We start from the raw sequence: 10,884 nt of genomic DNA, 5'->3' as shown, positions 1-10,884 counted from the left end.
CTTTCCTTCTGATGCTTTACTTTATACTTCTATGCCACTACATTTCAGAGGAAAATATTTAAGTTTTTACTAAGCACCTATTGTCACTTGTTATTTTAAGATTGTACATAGAAACATATTATTTTATTATAATTATAATTATCTCTGATGAAGTAGTTCAACATTAAACTGCAGCTTACAACTCAATGCAGTAACTGTAATGATATATGATAATGTCTATTAATATATATATATATATATATATATATATATATATATATATATATATATATATATATATATATAACGCTGACAGGGGGCGCGCTTCATGAATAATACATTTGCCTATTATACTTTAAGTACAAAAATATACTTTTACATCAGTCAACATTTATAATGGACTATTTTCATGGGTGTGATTGCCTTTACTTCAGTAGAGGACTTTGTCCACTGTCAAGTCGTGGGACTCGTCCTGTACACAAAGAATCATATTACTCACATTGTGAATTATCTGCCGTGGTGTGAGGGTCAGGTAAAGGCTTTCAAACCTTGCGGTAAAGACAACAGCAGCATGTGATAACCTTTGTGTGCATGTGTGTTTGTGTGTGTGTGAACACAAAGCTGAAGATGATCTTGCAGAAAGGTGATACTGGTTGAAGTTGCTGAGCTTCACTCTCTTCTTCGTGCCCTTCCCGCTCTCTCTCTCTCTCTCTCTCTCTCTCTGTCTGTCACTCTGTCTGTCTGTCTCTCTGTCTGTATGTATGTCTCTCTCTCTCTCTCTCTCTCTCTCTCTCTCTGGCTCTCTGGCTCTCTCTCTTTCTCCTGCACATGCACACAAACCTTCTCAGAGTTGTCTGTCTGCGTCCCTGCTGTGTGCATCTTAGTTCCTCTCCACTTCTGCTGATGTTTGCTGTTTGGCCTCATGTGACTTATTCCAGTCTGACAGCCTTTGTGAACTGTTGTGGAGCAGCACTGGACAGTGACATTAAAATTAAATCAATTGAGAAATAATTCACAGGAGTTTTTTTTTTTTTTAAGTTTGTTAAATGTAATCATTATTGTTAGTGGTCATGATAATACCAGTGGCAGCCCGTTAATAATGTTCTTATATTCAGAATCAAATGCATGGTCGAATTACTGACTGGGTTTACTGGGTACAAACTCAAGGGCTCAGTAGGTCAGAAGGCCCATATTTAATTGTTTTCATGCCTCCGATCATAATTATTTTATACTGAACATCTGCCCATATGTACTTATAAAGTAGTAGATCAGCATATTTGATTAAGTTGATGTAATTGTATGAGTATTGTACTTCATGGACTTGTACCCACATAAGTTATACATAAGTAATATCTTCTATCTGGTTATAATTAAATAGAGGATGCCTCTCATGTTGAGAAAAAGAGAGAAAGACCGCAATATCACTCACAGTGAGTGCAGCTAACCACAGGCAAGGCATCCGTATCGACCCACATCATTATACTGAACACATCAAATAGTCCAAAATAATCTGAATCATCTGATCAAGCCCATGAAATGTCTCATAATGCCCTTTACATTTGACCATCACACATATGTTCTGATACTGAAGTCTCAGGCAGAAAAATAAGTATCACAGGAACCAGTAATCGATTCCCTTGTGTCCTCTCTGAAATATGAATTCGTAGGAGAAAATGGGTTGTGTGTGTGTGTGTGTGTGTGTGTGTGTGTGTGTGTGTGTGTGTGTGTGTGTGTGTGTGTGTGTGTGCGCGTCTGTATATGTGCACGGGCAGCTACAATCGAGTGTTGGCCTAAATAAATTAAGCTGCCAAGAAGCTTCATGAGACACCTGAGTGCCAAAGATTTTGTATGACACACTTCCTCAGCGGAGACCAGATTCAGTGACTATCATCAGTCATTGTATTGCTCTATGTTTTCATATTGACGTAAATAGCTAGGAAATAAACGAGCGCAGCCTTGAACCTGACTCACTGTTCTGAACCATGCTATCAATCTGGCCCCGTGGATGTCGTTTATGTTCTCTTCCGGATGAAGGCATCCGGTCCAAATGTCTACTTATACAAGTCTTTGACAGAATACCTCAATAACTATCATATGATATAAACATCAGCATGTTAGCATTGTCATTATATGAGTCAGAAATCATAGAGAAAAGAAACTCTAGAACTCAAAGTCATTAAGTTTCAAAGTTTTCTTTAGTTTGAAAGTGATTCAGTGACACTTTGTGTCTAAACGCACGTTCCAAACAGGAACTGCTAATAGAGAATTCGGCAGACTTTATGGTGCCAGTTTTAAAAATGTAAACCAAATGTAAAAAAACAGGCCTCAAGTTGGACATAGCGTTACTCCATGAATCCATAGCAACATTATACTTACTGTTTACATCCTAGAGCATCGAACAGTAACACTGTTGAGTGTCATAATGTCCTAACAGGACTTTGAATTTGCCAATTAGATCAAACCTTATAGGGTGAGATTAAGTTACTTTTAGATTTGATTCGTATTCATATAGTGTCTCTACCTCTTTCTCACAGGGACGTCCTGTAACTGCTGACAGAGAAGAGGAGCCTTCTTTGCCATAGCACCTTTCCTCTCCTCTCCTTTCCTCTCCTCTCCTCTCCTCTCCTCTCCTCTCCTCCTCCAGCCCCCCTCCCCCCTTTCAACCCCTCTCTTCACCTGTTGAGTGTTTTTTTTTCACTTTCTATCGCTCCACATCACCTGTCACCATGACAACCTCAGCCTTGCGCCGGCAGGTGAAGAATATTGTGCACAACTATTCAGAAGCGGAGATCAAGGTATGATAAATGAACTGCTTGGTGTCAATGTGCAGTTGCTTTTATGTGTTAGACTGCCTCTTATTTCTGGACTTCTCTGTCATAAATGTGCTTTGCCACTTGTAATTTCGATACTGCTACTCCGGGTGAGAAATAACATTATATGCATAAAATGTAACCATGAATAGAAAAGGATACCATTGTTACTCTGCTGGTGACGTGTAGGTTCGTGAGGCCACCTCCAACGATCCATGGGGCCCGTCCTCGTCGCTCATGTCAGAGATTGCTGACTTGACCTTCAACGTGGTGGCGTTTGCTGAGGTCATGGGCATGGTGTGGAAACGCCTCAACGACAGCGGCAAGAACTGGAGACACGTCTACAAGGTGACCTCATGAAATATTTCTGTCAGATTGGACATCTCAGTTTAATTGGGCGGCTGTAGCTCAATGTTAGAGCAGGGTCGTCCTTCAATCAGCGGATCGGCGGTTTCGGCTCCGCTGCTCCATGTCCTTGGACAAGACACTTAAGCTCGAAAGGCTATGAATGCATGATTAGTTAGAGTCCCGGGGCAGGATATATTCTAACAAATATGCTAATCATCTGACTTTTCCTCTAGCGCCACCAGCAGGTCAAAGTTTTGACTATTCTTTGTACTATACTCAATGGATTGGCACAATATTTGGTTTAGACCTTACAGCTGCATCATTCCAAAGAAATATTTATCCTGAAAGTGATTTTTTTCGAGGCGGACCTGAAACCTTTTCATTTTTGCTGTGTGTCATCTGCATTTACTCTTAACCAGTAACATATAGACTGATATGTACACATCTGAACAACATCTCACAGCCTTTTATTATAACACCAAAAGTATTGAAATAGCCCTATTGGCTGCAGAGATACACCCTTTTTAGTTTGGGTATGCAATTTTCGAGCAGAGGCCTAAAAATAGGTTGGTGTTCCTAACAACCTCACCATGTGTTTAGTGCTAATTAGCCAACATGGTGAACATGGTAAACGTTATACTTGCTAAACTATGACCTCCTAGCATTAGCATTGTACACATGTTACAGCACCACCTTTAGCATGACTTATACCATTATGTTATGTATACATCTAATTGGACATGTCTCTACGCAGAATCAATTCATTAAATCAATGTTTTTTGTATTTTGGAGTATCAGTGTGGTAATCAGCGCTTTGACTACAGGCCCTGACTCTGTTGGATTACCTGCTGAAGACAGGATCAGAGAGAGTGGCCCAACAATGCCGTGAGAACGCCTTCACTATTCAGGTACTGGACTTCAACAGGAGAACCTCAGCAATCTGAACAAATCCTCTTTATTGTTTATTCATTTGGATCATCTCTAGCTGTTATCTTGGTAACCAGTACTCTTCCTTGAGTCCATAGTTAAAAAATAAATAAATCAGACAGTCATTCCCGGGTATAAACTCTTGGTTTATGTTTTCTTTTCTTAAGAAACAGAGATATCTTCACATTCCTGAGGATCACATTATTTGTGTCCTGCCTCTTCTGAACCACAACCTAAACTAAAAGCATTTTGAAGTTCAAGTTGATTTCTAAAATATCCTCAAATGTCTTTCTTCTTGGTGTGTGTGGTCCAGACGCTACGTGACTTCCAGTACGTGGACCGTGACGGCAGAGATCAGGGGGCCAATGTGAGAGAAAAAGCACGCCAACTGGTGTGTCTCCTCCGGGATGAGGACCGGCTCCGCCAGGAGAGGAGTCAAGCCCTCAAGACCAAGGAGCGAATGGCTGGGGGAGGCAGTGGAGGGGGCGGGGTTGGGGGCGGGGGCGGGGTTGGGGGTGTGTATGGAGGTATCCCTCCATCTTACCATCCAGGCAGGCGCACAAGCCAGCCCAGTATGGCTGTGCTGTACGGGGAAGAGTTCAGCCGCTCCAGAGGCTCTCCATCCTCCTTTAACTGTGAGTATTTTGGGTATTGAAACCTGCAATAACTTGTTACTTTTGGCCAATTGAAGAAAGCGCAAACAATTCGTGTTAACATAAACGTTGTGTGTTGATATGACGAACTTAGGAAACAGTAGCATATTGACACATCAAGCAGTCACAGAGCAACATTAGCATTCATTTCGAGTTCTGTTTCTGGTCGCCCGGCCAATGCAAGTCCAACATTCTCTCATCTTTTAGCTCTGTGTTTGCTATCCACCAGCTCCTGTAAATATCGGACTCTTTAGCTGATAAATGCTCACATGTCTACTCCTTGGTGCTGGGCAGGTAGTGTACAGTGATGGGCTTTCATAACCCATTCTTGATGTTTTTCATCCACACAGGAGAAAGTGGAAAAACAAAAAAACAAAAACTCTTGTTTGAAAACACTTTTGATAAATACATAAATCTCATCTTTGTGTCGCTTAATCAAGAACGTTTTCTTGTGCAGCGTCTCCGCTTCATTGTAGTGCGCTCCGCAGTAGTGCGCTCCGCAGTGGCGCTCCACCCTGAGGCTGGAGAGCCAAAAACATCCCCCCAGTTGAAGTAGACGTTTTCCCCCCAATGTCACAATGTCTCATCCATAGTTAAAACGCTCCTAAAAAAACGGGCCCTGATGACTGTAAAAAAAAGAAGTAGTTGCCGTGCAGCCCCAGGTTAACTGTTGTTTGCACTTTCTCCTTGCTGCCGGCTCAGCCGACGCCATGTTGAGAGCTGTATGGAGGCAATCTTTCAATCATATCTCTGAATTTAGCACCTTCAGAGTGTGAACTTATCTGGATCACTGAACAGGAAATGGTATGGGTTGGCAATTCATAAATGGATGTGTTAAAAATACACCCTTGTATTCAGGCTGATAATGAAATGCATTTTGTGCTGTAGCCCAGCACTTTGGACACTCCACCACATAGATTATCAATACTGCAGCGTAGGCCTGAAAATATTCAAGTCAGCCCCACACTTCCTGTGCTCCAGTCTCTATGCGTCTATTCATGCATCCCCACGTTATTCTGACCATAACTCCTCAAGCACCGCCAATGCTTCCTCCCCCAAACTCCCTCCCGCTGTTCCCTCTGCAGCCTCGTCCTCGTCACCGCGCGCCGCTTCAGACCTTGAGCAGGCTCGACCACAGACCACCGGCGAGGAGGAGCTGCAGCTCCAGCTGGCTTTAGCCATGAGCCGGGAGGAGAGTCAGAAGGTAAAACAACACACACACACACAAATTATGAGAGTGTGTCATCTCTGTTAGCTCCTCTAGTTGGACAGCATACCCTCCCTCCACACACATACTCTTCCTCTGTACTCGAGCCACACATGTCTCATTGCCTCTTGATGATTCCAATAATGAAAATGTTGTTACAAGCCTTCTGAACATTCGCCCACCTTAATCTAGCTGGCCCCTCCATCCCCTGTTACCATAGAGATGGATGAAGACACACAACTTTAGATTGCTTTAAGCCTTAGCCAAAAGGAAGATGAGCAGGTACACACACACACACACACACACACACACACACACACACACACACACACACACACACACACACACACACACCGCTCTTCTTCCCCATTGGTGTCAGCATTTATTAACCATCTAGTTAACAGAGCTGAACTAAAATGCTTTTATCTGTGGCCATCCAATGAATTTCTACTTTCTTCCTTCTTTAGCCAGCGTACTCCTTTCCAGGACCACTGGCTCTCAAACATACATTTCTCTTTTCTCACACAAGTAATGTTTGAACTTCTATAAAACATCCTCTGCATTATCTATCTCTGCTTTGCTCTAAACCAGCCTCTGGTCTTTGTCAACTAAATATTTCATCAGTACAAAAAAGCCACAAGCGCTGCCTTCGTTTTGCTGGGACCAGCCAACCAAACACTGTTTCACTAACACGAGAGTGTCTGTGCATGTCTGTGTGCGCGTCCGTGCTCATAGCTGTTGCGATAAAGTTGATGATGTCACGATGCCGCCCCTGCAGGACCAGTGCTGTCGCCAAGGAGACGAGTCTCTGTTACAGAAGGCCCTGGATGAGAGTAGGAGAGAGAGTCAGTCAGGGATACAGGAGGTGAGTTATAAAAATGTATGCTGAACAGTATGTGTGGGTGTTTGCATGCTACATGAGTGTGTGTTGCATGGAGAGGTGGGCTGGTGCATTTATAGTTTTTTATTAGCAGGCATTTAGAGAATAAAGTTTATAGTGCAGACTGTGGGATAGGGAGGAAAACGAGACGCAAAGACGTAGATCAGTAAAATGAGGGATGTTTGAGAGAGAAACCATAGAGAGCTGAGAGAGGAGGAAGAGGCGCCTGCTGAATGATAAAGACTTTGTCTCGTCTAACCTTGAGCTCAGCATGACATTTTCCTGAAAGCATACTCCATATCTTATAGCACACCAGCTCCTTTACTTGTTGCCAAGTCAACAAGCCCATCAGTTCTCACCAGCTGTCTTAAAAAAAATAATTATATTTTATTAATCCCCTTGGGGAAATTGGTCTCTGCATTTAACCCATCCTTAGGGATTAAGGAGCAGTGTGCTGCCGTGAGGCGCCCAGGGAGCAACTGGGGGTTCAGTGTCCTGCTCAAGAACACTTCGACAAACTATCGGGAGACCAGGGATCAAACCGGCTACCTTGTGGTTTCAGAATGACCACTGAGCTACAGCCAAGGTCCCTTTGGCTTGTAATTGGTCACATTATACTGCTTATCATAGAAATCCTGGTACTTTCAGGTGCTCCATAAACCTTCTCAATGGTTCTGGTGGACGTAATTCTTGACATATCCATAAGTACGCTTAAATCGCTCCTGCAGTGTTTTCACTCCAGTGGCAGTGAGAGATTGTTACACATTCATGCTCCAGAGAAACAACATCATTTCAACAACAAGGCAATTCAAAGTGCTTCACATAAAACCATAAAAAGCATCAAAACAAGAAACTGAAAGCTAAGAGACAGTGACGTAATTGAGTTAATTTAAGAAACATTGACATTTTTGGGAACCTACCTGCGTCTATTTATTTCATTTTAGATTTAAAAGCAGTAAGTATCAGTTCTTTGAGTTTTAAATCATTCTGCAACATATTCCATGATGAGGGCCCAGAGTACACAAAAGCCATTTTTTCCATTTCCATTCTGGCATTTGGGACAGTGAGCATAAAGAAGTCTTGAGAACGCAATAAAGGATTGCCTTATGAATAAATAAACAGGGTTGGATATGTTTCATCTTGCATGGTTCAAAAACCCATCCAGTAACACAACCCTGTGAATGTTTGTCACAGAGTCATAGAACGGTTTTGTCTCCCTCTGTAGTCGGCCATGCTGGACCTGGTGGACATTTTTGGCCCCTCATCTGAGGCCCCACGTCAGTCGGGTGACCCTTGGAACTCTGCACCACCCGACGATGACATCACCTCTGACCCCTGGGACTCTGTAGGTGGGTGGCTCATCACAGACACACACATTCTGTGAGTTTGTTTGTCTTTTTTCCTTCACACTGAGTTTTGTCTTTCCGGCCTGCCTCTCGTAGCAGCGGTCCACTCCAGCACTCCTGTGATTGGTAGCCCTTGGACGGCCCCTCCTTCATCCTCCAATGCGTCCAATCCCTGGGCACCATGTGCTGACTCACGCACAGATCCCTGGGAAGCAGCACCCGTCTCCTCCAGTCCTGTCAATCATGCGTGGGACAGCCCAACAGACGGAGGTACCGTTCAAAAACACCAGCCTCATCATAATGTATATACATTGTAGTTTCATATGCATTGTAGTATTCAATATCTGTTAAGATCTGCACACTAGCTAAGATGATACTGCTTTTAATTTGACAAGCAGGTGGTGATGGGGCAGATCCGTTTGCTGATCAGGAAGAGGAGAATCCTAAACAGGAGATTCCTCAAGTGTCCTCCCCTCAACCTGCTAGTCCCACAGGTAGTAGAGTACAAGACAGTCAGAAGTACTGTGGATTTGACTGTACATTTGGATCTTACAGAAGCAATAAGTCTCCTATTAACAGTGGTTGGAAAGGAAAAGCTCTTATTCCAGCACCGTGGACAGCAGGTAGACCCGTAATGTAGGTACAAAGTGCAATAAGACCACCGGTGGTGCTGTGGTGCTTGATTCATTCACATTTAGTGGATGTATTGTTCCGCAATATATTAAATGTTCCAGGGATGGACCCACCAGAGACGCTTACACAAGTTAGTACAAGTTAATGCAATCTAATACAATGACGTTGAAACTTGTAATAAAAATGCATCACTCATGCATCATATTGCAGCATATCTCCTCTCATAACTTTTTTCCTGTTCCTGATGCAGATGCAGAGCTGTTTGGAGTAAACGATTCTGACCCATTCGCTGGAGCAGATTCCATGGCAGATCCATTTGGGACTGACCCTGCGGTGAAACCCCAGGTAAATGGACGAGAGTCGTCCAGCCCGGAGATGTTTGACCTGTCCCGGCTAGCACCCCCGCTCAGCGGCCCGTCTGCACGCATGTGTCGAACTCCAGAGGCCTTCCTGGGACCTACGGGGGCCTCGTTGGTCAATTTAGACGCTCTGATATCCTCCAACCCCCATAGCAAAATGCACAACAACCCCTTCCTCTCAGGTAACAAACAGCTTTAACTCAAGTTCTGTACTCACGGGCACATTATTGTGATGTTATTTAGAAGTTTCCACTCACTCGATTCTGTGTTCTCAGGTCTGAGCGCTCCGTCTCCCACCAACCCCTTCCACTGCGATCAGCCTCGCCTCACCCTCAACCAAATGCGACCGTGCTCTACATCCCCGCTGCCCCCCCACATGCTCTCTTACAGCCCGTCGCTGCCTATCCCTCTGTCCCACCAGCCAACCATCCTCCCCTCCTCTCTCACACAACCTCCCGCCGGACTCCTGGACCTTCCCTCCAACCTCCCACAGCCCCTGCTGCCCCTTTCTCCTCGTCCGGCGCAGCGCTCCCAGTCACAGACACACAACCACAACCCCTTCCTCTGAGACCGCCTGCATCTTTCATGGTCTGCATGGTCTGCAGAGTTAGACGACGGAATGGATTCTTTTTGGATTAATCTACAACAAGACTAGTTTAAATGAGCCTGACAGGATCCTGATCTGATGTCATTGTGCACACTTGAAGCGTACAAAACTCAGACTGGATGTATTTGTGTCTGTCTAAAGCCACACCAGCTGCTAAATACCCTGAACTCTTGAAGAAAAGCTAACTCACACACCAAAACACACCAACACACACACACACACACACACACACACACACACACACACACACACACACACACACACACACACACACACACACACACACACACACATGCACTCAGATGCACTTAATAAGGGTGCATAGACACAAACATGCACACATCAAACTAACAGGGTGTATTTCAACAGCCCCTTTGATGCCTTTCCTCATCAACAGTGACAACTCCAAGCACCCTTTGACCACAGAGCCAGAATGGTTCCTTTAGAAGATCATGATGAAGCCACACACTTTGATTGTCCACTAAGATTCACAAGGATCCTTACCGCTGCTGTTTCACCGACGAAAGCATGAATGCATCCCACCCCCTGAGACGCCAAACCATTCTATTCTGCTGAGCACCTGAGACTAGTTCTTCAAATAAATCCTCTTTTTCTGATGAGTCCAATAGTATCTTGAGCTTTGTTGGCACAATTGAAAACCTGGATAACAACCCTATTAGTGCCCGGAGTAAGTGTGTTACTGTTAGATTCAAGACAGCATTCAGCACTGCGCAAGAGCTAACTGACTCGCGTATTCCTCCCTACATATACACAAGGATATCTAATTTGCATTACCTTGTTACCGAGCAAGCTCAACAGTATCTGGTCCTAAGTTAGTTACTTATTTGTGGTCGTAGCCCCAAAAGAATCCAGGTGGTTTCAAACTGGACTAAACCAGCCTAAGCTAAACCCTAGTGTCTCAATCTGGACCTAAACTGATCACTGATTGTAACCTATCTGACCCACGTGCCTGTCTCTACAGCTGACCCACAATGCATTTCCAGCTGGGTCATATTGGCGCCATAAAGGAGCATTAGGCTACAGATAAAACAACATGACAGATATGACCATAAAAGTGAGGGATGACGAGAACAGATTAAGGAGGAGGGAAAAGAAAGATGAAATGATTACAGAT

General features: G+C 44.0%; 1 protein-coding gene across 1 annotated transcript; it reads left to right on the top strand.

Annotated features, from left to right (window-relative positions):
* Positions 1–2,705: 2,705 nt before the first annotated feature.
* On the top strand, positions 2,706–9,710 carry epn3b (epsin 3b; the record flags this gene model as incomplete). Its single annotated transcript, XM_079219686.1, has 11 exons — positions 2,706–2,774; positions 2,979–3,137; positions 3,962–4,045; positions 4,378–4,699; positions 5,803–5,921; positions 6,703–6,789; positions 8,030–8,153; positions 8,250–8,420; positions 8,549–8,644; positions 9,034–9,324; positions 9,418–9,710. 11 exons carry the CDS (start codon positions 2,706–2,708, stop codon positions 9,708–9,710), a joined length of 1,815 nt encoding a protein of 604 aa, XP_079075812.1.
* Positions 9,711–10,884: the final 1,174 nt, after the last annotated feature.

Source organism: Taurulus bubalis (assembly GCF_910589615.1).
Source record: "Taurulus bubalis genome assembly, chromosome: 6".
In the NCBI taxonomy this organism is placed as follows: domain Eukaryota; kingdom Metazoa; phylum Chordata; class Actinopteri; order Perciformes; family Cottidae; genus Taurulus; species Taurulus bubalis.
Note: the sequence above shows the minus strand (reverse complement) of the source record. Positions and strands in the feature narration are given on the sequence as shown.